Genomic DNA, 17,934 nt, shown 5'->3' with positions numbered 1-17,934 from the left:
CAGTCATCCTGATCGGCAGAAACAAAGCATCTCAGATAGGTTTCCAAGGTCTGATTGGTTCGTTCGGTCTGGCCATTAGTCTGAGGATGAAAAGCCGAGGAAAAAGACAAGTCAATGCCCATCCTACCACAAAAGGCTCGCCAAAACCTCGAAACAAACTGGGAACCTCTGTCAGAAACGATATTCTCTGAAATGCCATGCAAACGAACCACATGCTGGAAGAACAATGGCACCAAATCAGAGGAGGAAGGCAACTTGGACAAGGGTACCAGATGGACCATCTTAGAAAAGCGATCACAGACCACCAAAATGACTGACATCTTTTGAGAGACGGGAAGATCTGAAATAAAATCCATAGAGATATGTGTCCAAGGTCTCTTCGGGACCGGCAAGGGCAAAAGCAACCCACTGGCACGATAACAGCAGGGCTTAGCCCGAGCACAAATCCCACAGGACTGCACAAAAGAACGCACATCCCGCGACAGAGACGGCCACCAAAAGGATCTAGCCACTAACTCTCTGGTACCAAAGATTCCAGGATGACCAGCCAACACCAAACAATGAACCTCAGAGATCACTTTATTTGTCCACCTATCCGGGACAAACAGTTTCTCCGCTGGACAACGATCAGGTTTATTAGCCTGAAATTTTTGCAGCACCCGCCGCAAATCAGGGGAGATGGCAGACACAATTACTCCTTCCTTGAGGATACCCGCCGGCTCAGATAAACCCGGAGAGTCGGGCACAAAACTCCTAGACAGAGCATCCGCCTTCACATTTTTAGAGCCCGGAAGGTACGAAATCACAAAGTCAAAACGGGCGAAAAACAGCGACCAACGAGCCTGTCTAGGATCCAAACGCTTAGCAGACTCGAGATAAGTCAGGTTCTTATGATCAGTCAATACCACCACGCGATGCTTAGCTCCTTCAAGCCAATGACGCCACTCCTCGAATGCCCACTTCATGGCCAGCAACTCTCGGTTGCCCACATCATAATTGCGCTCAGCAGGCGAAAACTTCCTGGAAAAAAAAGCGCATGGTTTCATCACTGAACAATCAGAACCTCTCTGCGACAAAACAGCCCCTGCTCCAATCTCAGAAGCATCAACCTCGACCTGGAACAGAAGAGAAACATCAGGTTGACACAACACAGGGGCAGAAGAAAAACGACGCTTCAACTCTTGAAAAGCTTCCACAGCAGCAGAAGACCAATTGACCAAATCAGCACCCTTCTTGGTCAAATCGGTCAATGGTTTGGCAATACTAGAAAAATTGCAGATGAAGCGACGATAAAAATTAGCAAAGCCCAGGAACTTTTGCAGACTTTTCAGAGATGTCGGATGAGTCCAATCATGGATGGCTTGGACCTTAACAGGATCCATCTCGATAGTAGAAGGGGAAAAGATGAACCCCAAAAATGAAACCTTCTGCACACCAAAGAGACACTTTGATCCCTTCACAAACAAAGAGTTAGCACGCAGGACCTGAAAAACCGTTCTGACCTGTTTCACATGAGACTCCCAATCATCCGAGAAGATCAAATTGTCATCCAAGTACACAATCAGGAATTTATCCAGGTACTCTCGGAAGATGTCATGCATAAAGGACTGAAACACTGATGGAGCATTGGCAAGTCCGAATGGCATCACTAGATACTCAAAATGACCCTCGGGCGTATTAAATGCAGTTTTCCATTCATCGCCTCGCCTGATTCGCACCAGATTATACGCATCACGAAGATCAATCTTGGTGAACCAACTAGCCCCCTTAATCCGAGCAAACAAATCAGATAACAAAGGCAAGGGGTACTGAAATTTAACAGTGATCTTATTAAGAAGGCGATAATCTATACAAGGTCTCAGCGAACCATCCTTTTTGGCTACAAAAAAGAACCCTGCTCCTAATGGCGACGATGACGGGCGAATATGCCCCTTCTCCAGGGATTCCTTCACATAACTGCGCATAGCGGTGTGCTCAGGCACGGATAAATTAAACAGTCGACCTTTTGGGAATTTACCACCAGGAATCAAATTGATAGCACAATCACAATCCCTATGCGGAGGTAGGGCATCGGACTTGGGCTCATCAAATACATCCCGGTAATCAGACAAGAACTCTGGAACCTCAGAAGGGGTGGATGACGAAATTGACAAAAATGGAACATCACCATGTACCCCCTGACAACCCCAGCTGGACACCGACATGGATTTCCAATCCAATACTGGATTATGGGCTTGTAGCCATGGCAACCCCAACACGACCACATCATGCAGATTATGCAACACCAGAAAGCGAATATCCTCCTGATGTGCAGGAGCCATGCACATGGTCAGCTGGGTCCAGTATTGAAGCTTATTCTTGGCCAAAGGCGTAGCATCAATACCTCTCAATGGAATAGGACACTGCAAGGGCTCCAAGAAAAACCCACAACGCTTAGCATATTCCAAGTCCATCAAATTCAGAGCAGCGCCTGAATCCACAAACGCCATGACAGAATATGATGACAAAGAGCAGATCAAGGTAACGGACAGAAGAAATTTTGACTGTACCGTACCAATGGTGGCAGACCTAGCGAACCGCTTAGTGCGCTTAGGACAATCAGAGATATCATGAGTGGAATCACCACAGTAGAAACACAGCCCATTCAGACGTCTGTGTTCTTGCCGTTCAACTCTGGTCAAAGTCCTATCGCACTGCATAGGCTCAGGATTAAGCTCAGGTAATACCGCCAAATGGTGCACAGATTTACGCTCACGCAAGCGTCGACCGATCTGAATAGCCAAAGACATAGACTCATTCAAACCAGCAGGCATAGGAAATCCCACCATGACATCCTTAAGGGCTTCAGAGAGACCCTTTCTGAACATAGCTGCCAGCGCAGATTCATTCCATTGAGTGAGCACTGACCATTTTCTAAATTTCTGGCAATATACCTCTATCTCATCCTGACCCTGACAAAGAGCCAGCAAATTCTTTTCTGCCTGATCCACTGAATTAGGCTCATCGTACAGCAATCCGAGCGCCAGGAAAAACGCATTGATATTACTCAATGCAGGATCTCCTGGCGCAAGAGAAAATGCCCAGTCCTGAGGGTCGCCGCGCAAAAAAGAAATAATAATCAAAACCTGTTGAACTGGATCACCAGAGGAACGAGGTTTCAAGGCCAGAAATAACTTACAATTATTTTTGAAACTCAGAAACTTAGTTCTATCTCCAAAAAACAAATCAGGAATAGGAATTCTTGGTTCTAACATAGATTTCTGATCAATAGTGTCTTGAATCTTTTGTACTCTTGCCGAGAGCTGATCCACAAATGAAGACAGACTTCTAATGTCCATCGCTACACCTGTGTACTGAACCACCCAAATGTCTAGGGGAAAAAAAAGACAAAACACAAAGCCAAGAAAAAAAAATGGTCTCAGAACTTCTCTTCTCCCTCTATTGAGAATCATTAGTACTTTTGGCTTCCTGTACTGTTATGAAAGGCAATTCAGTATCACAATGGACATGGAGGTCAGAGCACATACAGTGATCTGACAATAACCCAAAATAATAGAACGAGCTCTGAGACGTGGGAACTCTGCAGACCGCAATCCCTGATCCTCTCCAAACACAACTAGAGGCAGCCGTGGATTGCGCCTAACGCTACCTATGCAACTCGGCACAGCCTGAGAAACTAACTAGCCTGAAGATAGAAAAAATAAGCCTACCTTGCCTCAAAGAAATACCCCAAAGGAAAAGGCAGCCCCCCACATATAATGATTGTGAGTAAGATGAAAAGACAAACGTAGGGATGAAATAGATTCAGCAAAGTGAGGCCCGATATTCTAGACAGAACAGGATAGGAAAGATAACTTTGCGGTCTACACAAAACCCTAAAGAAAACCACGCAAAGGGGCAAAAAGACCCTCCGTACCGAACTAACGGCACGGAGGTACACCCTTTGCGTCCCAGAGCTTCCAGCGAAACAAATAGACAAGCTGGACAGAAAAAATAGCAACATATAGCAAAGAAGCACTTAGCTATGCAGAGCAGCAGGCCACAGGAATGATCCAGAGAAACACAAGTCCAACACTGGAACATTGACAGGAAGCATGAATCAAAGCATTAGGTGGGGTTAAGTAGAGAAGCACCTAACGACCTCACCAGATCACCTGAGGGAGGAAACTCAGAAGCAGCAGTACCAGTTTCCTCCACAAACGGAAGCTCCCAGAGAGAATCAGCCGAAGTACCACTTGTGACCACAGGAGGGAGCTCTGCCACAGAATTCACAACATCTATTATAGTAAGATATTGGGCCACTGATTTGGGCTAAAAAATAAGGAGTACATATTGCAAATTTCCATCGGTAGATCTGTCAACCACTGTAAGTGCTAGCAGCTAAACACAACAAGTACAAAGTGCGGATTTCTCCTCAACCATGTGGAACAACTAGTACAAATGTGGTATGATTAGAAAGCTAATTTCAAAATAAGATGAGTGAGGTGTGTGCCTAACTCTGCTAGATACGTGAGCCAAGTTATGAGAATTATAAGTATTGCTGGTAAAATCTGTAACTTTGAGGAGAGGGGAGAGTGCAGGTAAACCAGCCCCTTTAGTATTGTCACAAGCCTGCAAGTATAAGGCACGGCACTCAACCCAACCTTCAGTCTTGCCTGAGGAGCTGTTACAGCAGGTCCCTCTGATGAACTGGGACATTTGGCTCCGCCCACCGGCCTGGTTAGCTGAAATGATCTGAGCACATGTGAGTGTTACTTTCTGTTTTAATCTTGTTTTTTTATAATGGATGTACATACTTTAAATTGTCTCATCTTGTAAAATCTTGATATACCTTTTATAAACACTGCCTAATCGTTTTATGGAGTAAAAGTTATGATATTTACTAGTTCGTTCCCTTGCTCTAAAACGTAACCTAAGTCTTCTGAAGTTAATTACGCTACTAATTTCGGTTGGCTCTGAACCCCTCTGTGGAAAAATCTGAGCTGGTGGCAGCAAAGTGTGCTCTGGGCTAAGCAGGCGAGCTGGCAGCGATAGAATGGGGTTTTATAAGCTATTGTCTGGCTGCGGCATTTATAATTCCCTCGCTGCAGTGTGCCTGCTAGCCAGTCCACAGTGAAGCAGCCCATCCGGTGACCACTTATCCCAGGTGTAGTTCCCTGCAGTAGCGTAGCTACCGGGGGGGGGGGGGGGGCAGAGGGGGCAGTTACATTCTGTGGCAGAGCAGGGAGAATTAATCTCCCTGCTCTGTCGCAATGGGGCCCCTGAGCAGGCGGGGGGCCCGATGCCAGCAGTGGGCCCCCCGCCCGTTATCGCAAGGTGAGCTGTATCGGCAACTAGCCGATACAGCTCACCGCATTGATGAGGGAAGGAGCGCTGTGCTTGACAGCGGGCGCGATGACGTCACCGCCCGGCGCCCGCTGTCAGTAGATGAGCGGGAGAAGGGAGCGCCGCTGGAACTAGGAGGCAATGAGGTGGGTATTTATTATTTATAGGATCTGCCTATGAGAGGGGGGTGCTGCCTTATATGCAGGATCTGCCTATTGGGGGGTGCTACCTTATATGCAGGATCTGCCTATTAGGGGGTGCTGCCTTATATGCAGGATCTGCCTATTGGCGGGGTGCTGCCTTATATGCAGGATCTGCCTATTGGGGGGGTGCTGCCTTATATACAGGATTTGCCTATTGGGGGGTGTGCTGCCTTATATACAGGATCTGGCTATGGGGGGGTGCTGCTTTATATACAGGATCTGCCTATTAGGGGTGCTGCCTTATATACAGGATCTGCCTATTGGGGGTGCTGCCTTATATACAGGATCTTCCTATTGGGGGGTGCTGCCTTATATACAGGATCTGCCTATTGGGGAGGTGCTGCCTTATATACAGGATCTGGCTATAGTGGGTGCTGCCTTATATACAGGATCTGCCTATTGGGGGTGCTGCCTTATAAACAGGATCTGCCTATTGAGGGGTGCTGCCTTATATACAGGATCTGCTGGCTATGGGGGGTGCTGCCTTATGTACAGGATCTGCCTATTGGGGGGTGCTGCCTTATATGCAGGATCTGCCTATGGGGGAGTGCTGTCTTATATACAGGATCTGCCTATGGGGGGGTGCTGTTATGCTACAGGATCTGCCTATGGGGTGCTGCCTTATACTACAGGGTCTGCCAATGGGGGTGATGCTTTATACTACAGGGTCTGCCTATAGGTGTACTGTCTTATACTACAAGGTCTACCTATGGGGGTGCTACCTTGTACTATATTGAGGACTATCTGGCACATTATACTATATGGAGGTTATCTATGGGGCTATCATATAGTGTAGGGATTCCAGTGAAGGGGCCTTCATACAGTGTTGGAGCCATCAAACAGTTTGGAGACTAATAAGGGGTCAGTATATTGTGTGGATGGCACTATACAGAGAGGGGTCATTAAACTGTATAGGGGAGCTGTACAGGGGGGAGACTCAGGGCATTATTAAATGTAAAGTGGGCACTTATTGTTATAGGGGAACTGTGACTATCAAAAGGGCACACAGGGCAATATTACTTTCTAGGGGCATTACTTTTCTAGGGCACTTGCACCCGACATTACTTTAGAGGGTACAGAGAACCACACAGCAGGTGCAGTAATAGGGACACATATGGCAGCAGTGGCTCAGTATTGGGTATCGGGTGCAGTAATAGGGTCACATACGGCAGCAGTGGCTCAGTATTGGGGTATCAGGTGCAGTAATAGGGACATATGGCAGCAGCGGCTCAGTATTTGGGGTATCAGGTGGAGTAATAGGGACACATACAGCAGCTGGTTCCCTGAATGACCTGAGGGTAAGGGGGGCGCCGGAGAGCTGCAAGTTCCAAAGCGGAACTGGAAAGCGGGATATACATAAATCCCTGCAATTCGTGATATATTGTAGCAGCAGTGAGATAACTAAAATAAGCCCTGCTGTAAATTGATAGGTCAATAGCCTTGTTTGTGTTGTCATAACATTGTAGCAGTGGTAGGATAACTAAGATAAGCCCCCTGCACATATGATAGCCGTGTGCTGGCCAAAGGTCACCACCGATTCGTGACATATTGGTGGCAGCATGGTGGGATTCATGACAGTCACTCTAGTTTCACCCAGACCTTCAAGGGGCCACTTTTCGAGGTCGGATGAAACTGAGATGTCATGCAGTCATCAGATGAGGGGCCACAAACCACTAGAAAATAAAAGCCACAAGGATTTAGATCAAACCACCACAGGCATAGTTTTAGTAAACTTTAATGTTTTACAATGACAAACAGCAAACATATAGAGGCTTAGAACTGTTTGTGAAGTGAATAAACAAACATTTATCAAGATTGTGTCACTATGAGCATTGTCTGTCACATCTGTAAATGTTTTACAAGAAATGCAGCTATGTGATTGTCTGAATGCATTCGGTATATAGCATTTCAATCTTGTTTACAAATCGCCATTTGCACATTTGAGGCAGCCAAAGTTAAGGCTCTCAAGGAGAGAAACTAATATAGTGGACAAAGAATTAATTTTAATGAACTACTGAGCCAAACTAACAGCATTGCTTTATCAAATTTATATGAAGTGTACTGTGTCCAATGTTAGCAACCAGGCAACACAAAAAGGAGCTTTTCAAGTGAGCTCTTTAAGGTACACAAATGTTATGAAGTGTTTGCCAACAAGGATGTGGTTTCACCAATGTGTGGTACCTTTTTAAAAAATATACTAGTGACATCACAGCCCCCCTTGCCCAAACTTCACCAGCCTATAACAGTGCAAAGCACGTTCACTCTGGTGATCTAGTGGCAGTTTAACAAGAGCCATTGCAGGAGACAGAGTTAAGAATTAGGCCCAGTCTAGTGTTGTGCGTCTCTGAGACTTGTAATGCAGTGCATGAGCTGCCAAACAATTCCCCACTGGGGGTACCTTTTTTAAAAATAGACTAATGCCATCGCAGGCCCCTTGACCAAACTTCACTGGCCTATAACATTACAAAGCACATTCACCCTGGTGATCTACTGGCAGGTACAGGACAGATTGCAGGAGACCGAGTTAAGAAGTAGGCCCAAAGTAATGTCATGCCCAATTCCCCAATGTGGGATCCTTTTGTTAAAAATAAAAGAGTGCCATCACAGCCCCCTTGGCCAAAATGCACCATACATAGCACGTTCACCCTGGTGATCTACTGGCAGCAACAGGACAGATTGCAGGAGACCGAGTTAAGAAGTAGGCCCAATGTAATGTCATGCCCAATTCCCCAATGTATAATCCTTTTTTTTAAAATAAAAGAGTGCCATCACAGTCCCCTTGGCCAAAATGCACCGTATAGAGCACGTTCACCCTGGTGATCTACTGGCAGGTGCAGGACAGATTGCAGGACACCGAGTTAAGAAGTAGGCCCAATGTAATGTCATGCCCAATTCCCCAATGTGTTGTCCTTTTTTAAAAAAAATAAGAGTGCCATCACAGCCCCCTTGGCCAAAATGCACCGTACAGACCACGTTCACCCTGGTGATATAGTGGTTCTGGATGATAAGGATGAGGATAAGGAGGAGGATAAGAACAAACAGACCAAATCTGGAAGTGCATACCCATGTGTGGTTGTGAAGAGGTGCATGAGAATACACCTCCCCAAAAGAGAGAATGTATGTGAGGTTATGTTTAGCTGTTTTCACTTGGTGGTGTGCAGAAGTCTTTCCAAATCAAGCTCTTGTTCATTTTGATAAGAGTCAGCCTGTCAGCATTTTCAGTTGACATGTGGATGCGCTTTTCTGTTATAATTCCACCCTCTCTGACAGAGCGCTAGCAGCAGGGCAGGCCAGGACCTCCAAGGCGTAGAAAGCCAGTTCATGCCATGTGTCCAGCTTGGATACCCAATAATTAAAAGGCACAGAGGAATCACGGAGGACGTTTGTACGATCTGCAAGGTACTCCCTCACCATCTTCATAAACATTGCACTTCTTGTGACAGCATCCCTTGCCTCTCGGCCACCATGATGGGAGGGTCTAAGAAAACTGTCCCAGAACTTGGCCATTGTTCCCCTGCCTGAGCTGGATTGCACTTCTGTCTCTCTTGCTTGGACTCCTTGGTTGTACAACAAACTCTGACGTCTGTTACCAGTGTTCTCACATGGGAATTTTCTAAGTAATTCCGCTACAATGGCCCTCTGGTACTGCAACATTTTAGTACACCTCTTTGCCTCAGGCAGAAGAGACTGAAAGTTCTCCTTGTAGCATGGGTCTAGAAGTGTCACCAACCAGTAATGAGTGTCACCCAAAATTTTGATAACGCGAGGGTCACGTGAAATGCAGCCCAACATAAAGTCAGCCATGTGTGCCAGACTGCTAACAGGCAAGACTTCCATGTCCTCACCAAGAGGACGACTGACCAAGCTGTCTTCTTCCTCCTCCCTGTCCTCAGGCTGTCCCCGCTGAACAGACGCTAATACAGATGTGTTTGTAGTACTGTCTACAGCGCATGAAAGTAGCTCCTGTTCTTCCTCCTCCTCCTCCTTATTGCCTACCAATCCACGTTGAGAAGACATGAGGCTGGGCCGAGTGTAATCCCCCGGTATCGTGCCCTGCCTGCAATCCATCCTCTTTAATTGTGACTGACACATATGCAGCTGTCCCATGCATTGTGCACTAGTATACTTACCACCTGATTTGATACATTATATTTGCTAGTACGTTCGTACAGACATTCATATACCCGCCATATAGTGCACTTAGTGCTCTTACTCATACACATGAGTTTTACGCAATCTTCAGGTGCTAGCTGAGTGTGCAAGTCTTATATGTTCACGCTATAGGTGCACTGTCATTTTGATACTTGCCACACAGTGCCCTCTATGTATTTATTTCCATCCGTGTGCATGATTTGGCTATACAAGTATTGTGTTCAGTTGTCTTGATGTATTCATTTGGTTTTGTGTATTCTATGGGCAGATACACACTGTGTGTGATTAGCACCATATCGCCAATCCTTTCTCCCCTTTTTTGTTCCCTATACTAATAATAAACTATCTATTGCGTTTACTATTGTATTTGTGCGTATCATTCGACCCTACAGTTCGGTGTTTCCTTTTCTCTTCCCTATCTGCATTTGCCGAATTCTTTCCATAGCAAGCACCCGATTAGTTGTTGTTGTATACCGACACAAGATAATTTTCATTATTCTCTGCTCTTTACGTTGCTTGTGAAGTGTGTAACTCTTCATACTCTTTAATTGTGAGCAGAGAGGTTTTCAAAATGCTGAGAAGTGGGATGGTGATGCCAATTATGGCGTCATTGCCGCTCACCATCTTGGTGCAGTCCTCATGTCTGACATCCATGTCCACTCCTGAGGTCTTATGTGTGGAGTCTGACCTGAAATTCGACGGCCTTGTTGATTTTGGTAGTTAACAACTGCCCTCTTCTGCTCACAAATCCTTTCCAACACATGCAGCGTAGAGTTCCAGTGTGTGGAGACATCACACAACAGTCGGTGATCTGGAAGCTGAAAATGCTGCTGAAGCACGGCAAGGGCGGCTGAAGCTGTAGCTGACTTTCTAAAATGGGCAGACAGACGGCGTACTTTCACTAGCAGATCCGGCAGCTCCGGTAGCTTTTCAGAAAATGTTGAACCACGAGGTTAAGCACATGGGCCAAGCAAGGTACGTGTGTGAGCTCACCTTGCCTCAGAGCCGCCACAAGGTTACGGCCATTGTCACACACGACCATGCCTGGCTGTAGGTTCAGCAGTATCATCCAAACATCTGAATGCTCTTTCAGAGCTGTCCACAACTCTTCTGCATTGTGCTGTTTGTCACCTATGCAGATTAGCTTCAGCACAGGCTGTTGCCGCTTGGCTGAGGCAGTGCTGCAGTGCTTCCAGCTTTGGACTGATGTGTTGATTTCAGAGATGGAGGATGAGGAGGAGGTGCAGGAGCTGTAAACTGTGGGGGCAACCCTTATTGACGTAGGGCCAGCAATCCTCGGCGTGGGGAGGATGTGTTCCATCCCAAGGTCCAACTGGTTCCCGGCTTCCACTATGATAACCCAGTGTGCCATCAGTGAGATGTACCGTCCCTGCCCACATGCACTTGTCCACGTGTTCGTGGTTAGGTGGACTTTCCCTGTAACAGCATTATTGAGGGCCCGGGTAATGCTGTGGGACACATGCTGTTGTAATGCCGGTACGGCACACTGGGAGAAATAATGGCGACTGGGGACTGAGTACCTTGGGACGGTCGCCGCCATCAGGTTGCAGAAAGCTTCCGTCTCAATGAGCCTAAAAGGCAGCATTTCTAGCGCAAGCAGAAGAGAAATATTTGAATTTAGGACTGTGGCTTGTGGGGCGTTGGTGGGGTATATCCGCTTGCGCTCCAAAGGCTGGGTTATAGACAATTGAAGGCTGTGCTGGGACAAGGACGGGCTTGATGATGGTGCTGCTTGACTGTGGGCCACAACAGGTGCAGGGGTAGAGGCATCTTCACATGCACGGTGTACTGGGGATTGGCTTCTACGCAAAACAGTAGAAAAAAAGAAGCAGTGGTGTGACCTGCAGGCAGTGGTCCTAGAGCCTTGGGTTCGGCCAACAAAGTCGGGTGCCTTGCTGCCATATGCCTGATCATGCTGGTGGTGGTCAGGCTGGTTGTTTAGCTACCCCTGCTGATGCATGCATGGCAGGTGCTACAAATGGCCTGTTTGGGGTTATTGGCAGAGTCTTTAAGAAATAGCCAGACTCGGGAAGATCTCACAGGTTGAATGGCAACTTCACTCATGTTGGTGTCTCTTGCAGAGAGTCCGGAATCCTGAAATGGAAAACTGAACAGCTCTTCAGAGTGTCCAAGTGTGGGATCAGTTGTCTCAGGGCACTCGGCATGGTGGGAAGAAGAAGGATCAGGGTGAGGAATATCCGGGCCACATTCAAGGCTACTCAGACTTGACTGTGTGAAAGACATGGTGTTGGTGGCTAAGTGACTGGAAGCATTATCCGCTATCCAACCAACAACCGTTTCATGCTGCCTTGCTTCAATAGTGGTGTGCTGCAGTCCCCTAGAAACTGGGACAGGAAGATCGAGCGAGAAGATGTGGGTCTTTGTTGTTGCCCACTTTCACCTTGGCCACGGCCTCATCCTCTGCATGCACCATCATCATCACGTCCACTTCCCCGTCCCTTGCCTTGCCCATTTTAATGGAATACTGCTCTATTTCAAATGCTCAACAAAAATATATTTATTAGTAGCAAAATAATATCTGATCAGCATGCCTGCAAATCTACGATTTTTCTGAACCAAACACCAGGCAGGCCTCAGCCTGACCTAACAGACTGTATTCAATCAATTTTTGGGGACTTTTTGGTGAAGTAAATGTATGCTAAATAGTGCTGTATAAAATTAGAGTATCATACAGCAAAAAAAGAGGTACACCGGCCTACAATGCCCAAACTTGGCCATGCGAGCCTTAAATAGTTGCAGCACGTACAGGACCTTCCTAGAAGGGCCAATGAGAAGCTGCTACAGAGCCTGAGCACCTACAGGACCTTCCTAGAAGGACCAATGGATTTAGCTGCAGTATCTGAACATGTGACCCTCGATCTCCACTGAGAGATCTTACTCTGGGCATGCTAGGACGAGGAAAGCAGGACTTAGTCCTTGAAGCGTCTGCTCGCTGCTGCCCAGCACTGACTTCAATGGCAGAAGCAGGAAAAGCAGCAGTAACTCTTTGTACAGAGTCAGACCTAGCAAGACGCTGGGACAGACGTCTCCGCTGAGCAGGCTCCACTGCAGCAGGAGAAGAATGGGAGACCGCAGCGGAGATGGCCCGAGATTCCCCCTGTGCAGAGGCGGGAACTCGACCCCTAACATATGTGGCCTTTTTTTTTAAGATGCAAAACACTGCTGTAATTAAACTTGGAGCACACAGATATATGAGGACTGTCACGGAAAAACCACACTGTATAATATGTGGCCTGTTTTTTTTTAAAGATGCTAAATAGTGCTGTATAGAATTTGAGTATCAGGCAGCAAAAACAGTGGCAAAACGGAACAAAATGCAAAAACTTGGAGCACGCAGATGTATGAGGCCTTTTACGGTGAATTTAAAGCACAAAAAAAAGTGGCACGAAGCTAGCACATACAACTATGCTACGTATGCCTGACAAACTAGGATTTTTCAACAGGCCTCAGTCTGACAGAACAGAATATATATTTTTGTTTTTTGGGGGTGAATTTTTGGGGAAAAAAAAGGTATATAGTAAAGACGCTGCAGGCAGTTATGGAGCTTTGGGAGGGATGAAGTGGGAGCAATGGACGCACATACAGTACCTGCAGGCCTTGCACTGATATGGATATGCTGTGCCCTGCCTGCCTAGCGCTGCAATATCGGGACCCACGCACTAGCCCTAAAAAAGACTGTTGGTTTCTCAGGACTTGTGGATTTCACAGCTGCAGACCTACACTAACACTAAAAACCACGATTCTGACCCTATCTCGGCAGCAGCTCTCCCTACTCTCACTGAAACAGGAACAGAATGCGGCGAGCAGGGCGGCGCCAGGTCTCTTATACTTGGGATAATGCTGTACAGCCAAGCCAATCACTGCATGACCACAACAAAGATTGCTGCGGCGTTTCATGGCCTGGCAGACAATCCCTGCACCGTGATTGGGTCTCTAAAGTCCGCCAAAAACGCTGGGTGAAGACGCAGTTACCGCCGAATAATCCCGGAAATGCTCGCTGTTCGGCAAGTACCCTGATACTCGAGCGAGTAACGAATAGTGGCGAGCACGTTCGCTCATCACTAATGATCAGCATCCATGAGGTCAAAACTGCTGTTGAAGAAGAAGGGGCAATGCAGAGGCTGATGGGAAGCTACAGAGGCTTTGATTAATTTGCACAGTAACCAATCAAACAGGAGGTAAAGCTGTAATGAGAACATTGTCAATAGATGGCGTTGTTGGATAATTTATTACAATACACTGCAATTCAATAAAAAGCATAGCAAAACTGACTATATACATTTGCACAAAGGCATGACACCATAACTTCCTTGGTGGGGGAGATATTTACCATTTTCTGGTTCTAACCAGGTGTGTAGCAAGCCTATAGTTGTCAGAGTCCGGAAGTTCCAGCCCTCCTCTATTATTTCTCATTAGAACTGTGGAGTTTTGATATTATGAAAGAAGGATTATGGGATGTCGATAGGCAAAACTTGAAGGAAATATAATATTTTGGGTAGGGTATTCATCTTTATTAGGTTGATTCTACCAAACCAGGACATAGGAGCCTCCTTCCATGAGGAAATATCACATTCTAGTTTATGGAGTAGTGGTGCAAAATGTAGATTATATAGAGAGGAAATGGAGTTGATGATCTTGGTCCCTGGGTAGGTAATATGGGAACAATTATTTTTGGAGATATTTTGGATAAGAGTGTCCAGTTTTCGTGTTTTACATTAATATTTAGCAACTCAGACTTAGAAATCTTTATTTTACAATTTGATAGAAAGCCAAATGCTAGCATTTCTTTCAGTAACAGTTTAATGGATTTCCATGGGTCTGTGAGGTAGAATAGGGCATCGTCTGCAAATGCAGCTACTTTATGTTCTCCTTTACTACATGTTATACCTTGGATTACAGGGATTTGCCTTATTTTTTGTAAGAAAGTTTCCAGAACAAGGACAAAGGAGGGCAGAGAAAGCAGCCCGTCTCGTCCCATTTTTTATCTCAAAACTAGAAGAGAGTTCATTATCGATCTTCAGCTGAGCTGAAGGGTTAAAATAGAGAGGTAGCATTTTTTTCAATGAAAGGTGCAGGGAACCCAAACTTTGCCAGCACTTTTTCCATAAATTCCCAGTCAACATGATCAAATACTTTTTCAGCATCGGTCGATAATAAAGCTATTTGTATGTTTTTAAAAAGCTTTGCAAAGTTAATAACGTTTAGAGTTTTGATGACGTTATCTTTGGCTTCCCTACCTCTCACAACGCCCGCCTGCTCAAGGCCATTCAGGTAATAAGGTCTGTATTCCATTGGCCAAGATTTTTGCATAGAGTTTTATGTCGCTACTTATCAAAGAAAAGTCAAAGAGGGCTTCCTTTTTAAAAGGATTTGTTTTAGTTAAGTTATTGAAGTATTTTACCAAAAACAGGGAGAGATCTTCTCTGAAAATGTTATAGTACTCTATAGAGTAACCTTCTGGGCCTGGACATTTCCCTTTGGGGCCTGATTTAATGGCAGATTCTAGTTCGTCCATCATGATTGGACTATCCAGAAGTTGCTTTTGTTGAGCTGTTAGAATTGGTAATTTTATTTTTTGTAAAAACCGTATTTTTCAGATTATAAGATGCACTTTTTTCCTTGAAATTTTGGGGGAAATGGGGCGCGTCTTATAATGCGGATATACCTTACCGGCCGCAGTGGAGCAGGGTCCTGGGGTCGCTACTGGAGGAAGCAAGAGTAGCGGGCCGCAGGCAGGGATGAGGGGATGTTCCAATGTGTGTTGTTACGGGTGAACATGGCTGCGGCATCCTGTGGAGGTTGGGGGCTCCGCTGGCATTTTGTGAAAGCCCAGAGCCTCCTATATATCCATTACTGCAATGCGGTGGCCTCCGGGAAAATGGCCACCAGGGGCTTCGCATGCTCAGATTGATATCTCAGCATTTAGATCTTGTCCCATGACCTCGGGAGACAAGATCTTTGCACCCGAGATCTCGTTGCTGAGATGTCAATCTGAGCATGCGCCGCCCCCGCCGGCCATTTTCCTGGAGCCCCCCGCACATCCATTACTGCGATGTGGTCGCCTCTGGGAAAACGGCAGCTGGGGGCGGCGCATGCCTAGATTGAGATCTCAATCTGAGCATGCACCGCCCCGGCGGTCATTTTCCCGGAGGCCACCGCATCGCAGTAACGGATGTGTGGGGAGGCTCTTCGCACCACAAATCACCACAGCCATTTTCACTCGCAGTGGTGCACATCAGAACATCCCTTCATCCCAGCCTGCGGCCTGCAGCAACACGCCACTCTTATCTCCTTCAGACTCTGAGACTCAATATTATAAATTAAATTATTAAGTTTCCAATTAAATGGACATTTTACAGATTGTTTGAGGCGATGCTGAGAAGGAATACAGGAATATTAATGTTGCCTCCCAATATTAGTGTACCCTCAATGAACTGGTTTAAGGTTTTAGAGATTTTTTTGAAGAAGGGAAGATGATTTGCATTTGGAGCCTATATATTTAGCAGTGTATATAAAGTGTTATGGACCATTTATCCCCTGTCCGAAATCGGGCATAATCGTATGCCGATGTCGGACTCCCTCCCTTTGATATGGGCTCCGGTGGTAAGCCCACATCTTTCCTGGGACATGTCAGCTGTTTTATTAACCAGTTAAATGTCGCTGTTAAACTCTGACAGCGGCATTTAACAAGTGCTTCCATCAATCACACCGGAAATATGCACATCGGTGACCCCCGTCACGTGATCGCGGGTCACCGGTGTTGGTATGACAAATGGAGGTCTCCTGGAGACCTCTACGGCTGTCAGTGCTGGCTTCCTGTGAACACCACCCAGTGATCAGCGCTCATAGCAAGTGAGTAAATCTGCTAAATAGAGGCGATCTGATCATTGCCTCTATGTAGCAGAGCCAATCGGGTTGTGGCAGCTTCTAGTCTAGAATATTGAGCCATGCCAAAAGTTAAAGAAAAAGGTTTTTAAAAATATTTAAAAAATACAAATATAAAATTTCAAATCACCCCCCCAAAAAAATCAGACCTACACATATTTGGTATCGCCATGTTCAGAATTGCCCGATCTATCAATAAAAAGAAAGGATTAACCTGATTGCTAAACGGCGTAGTGATAAAAAAGTAAAAACGCCAGAATTACGGTTTTATGGTCACGGCAACATTGAATTAAAATGCAATAACGGGCGATCAAAAGAACATATCTGCACCTAAATTGTATCATTAAAAACATCAGCTTAGCACGCAAAAAAAAAAAAACCCCACCCAACCCCAGACCACGAAAAATGGAGACGCTACGGGTCTCGGAATATGGCAAAAAACATTTTTGTTTTAACAGTTTGGAATTTTTTTTTCACCACTGAGACAAAAAAATGAACCTAGACATGTTTGGTGTCTATGAACTCGTAATGACCTGGAGAATCATAATGGCAGGTCAGTTTTAGCATTTAGTGAACCTAGCAAAAAAGCCAAACAAGTGTGGGATAGCACGTTTTTTGCAACTGCACCGCACTTGGAATTTTTTCCCGTTTTATAGTAAATGACATGGTAAAAGCAATGGTGTCGTTCAAAAGGACAACTCATTCTGCAAAAAACAAGCCCTCATATGGCCATATTGATGGAAAACTAAAAAATGTATGGCTCTGGGAAGAAGGGGATCGGAAAAACAAAAACGCAAAACCGAAAGAAGCTCCGGGGGTTCAGGGGTTAAAAAAAATGATTTCTCCCATCTTCATCATGGATAGTGTCCTTTAAAATGAAATAAAGTTTTTTGTTCATGACAATGGAGACTCCTTTATTTTTTTAGCTGGAGAGGCAGAGTTATACCATTTGCTATATGTTTTATTTTCTGTTAAAGGGGTGTATGTTTTTTTTAAATGAGTCTGCTGAAAAAAAATGATATCAGTTTTTTTTTTCCAGGTATCTTAGAATTTGCATTCTTCTTTGTGGAATGTTTATGCCTTTTACAATAAATGTAGCAATGCTTAAGTTGGTCATATAGTTGGTTTGTAGTCACAGGTTTTTATCAAGGAATCTTCAACAGGACTATGGGTATTCAACTTATAGAATGAAAAAGATAAAATAATCTCCAGCATGGATCTTCTAAAAAGTCAATTTATTGGAAACACTTTAAAATGCAAACATTTGCAAAAAAGGGATGGGGGTCCCAGGTGGTCAACGCCGACGCGTTTCGACCATCAGGTCTTA

The 17,934-nt window shown here is 45.5% G+C and overlaps 1 protein-coding gene across 1 annotated transcript in view; it reads right to left on the bottom strand.

Moving 5' to 3' along the window:
* The window catches only part of LOC138666452 (zinc finger protein 850-like), a 132,855-nt gene that overhangs the window by 39,878 nt on the left and 75,043 nt on the right, over positions 1-17,934 (bottom strand). The window contains exons 14-15 of the mRNA XM_069754676.1: positions 15,124-15,272; positions 11,742-11,930 (exon numbers count right to left, since the gene is read on the bottom strand). Of these exons, the coding sequence (XP_069610777.1) occupies positions 11,742-11,930; positions 15,124-15,272 (338 nt within the window). The remainder of the gene's footprint in view (positions 1-11,741; positions 11,931-15,123; positions 15,273-17,934) is intronic.

Source organism: Ranitomeya imitator, chromosome 2 (genome assembly GCF_032444005.1).
Source record: "Ranitomeya imitator isolate aRanImi1 chromosome 2, aRanImi1.pri, whole genome shotgun sequence".
Classification (NCBI taxonomy): Eukaryota; Metazoa; Chordata; class Amphibia; order Anura; family Dendrobatidae; genus Ranitomeya; species Ranitomeya imitator.
Note: the sequence above shows the minus strand (reverse complement) of the source record. Positions and strands in the feature narration are given on the sequence as shown.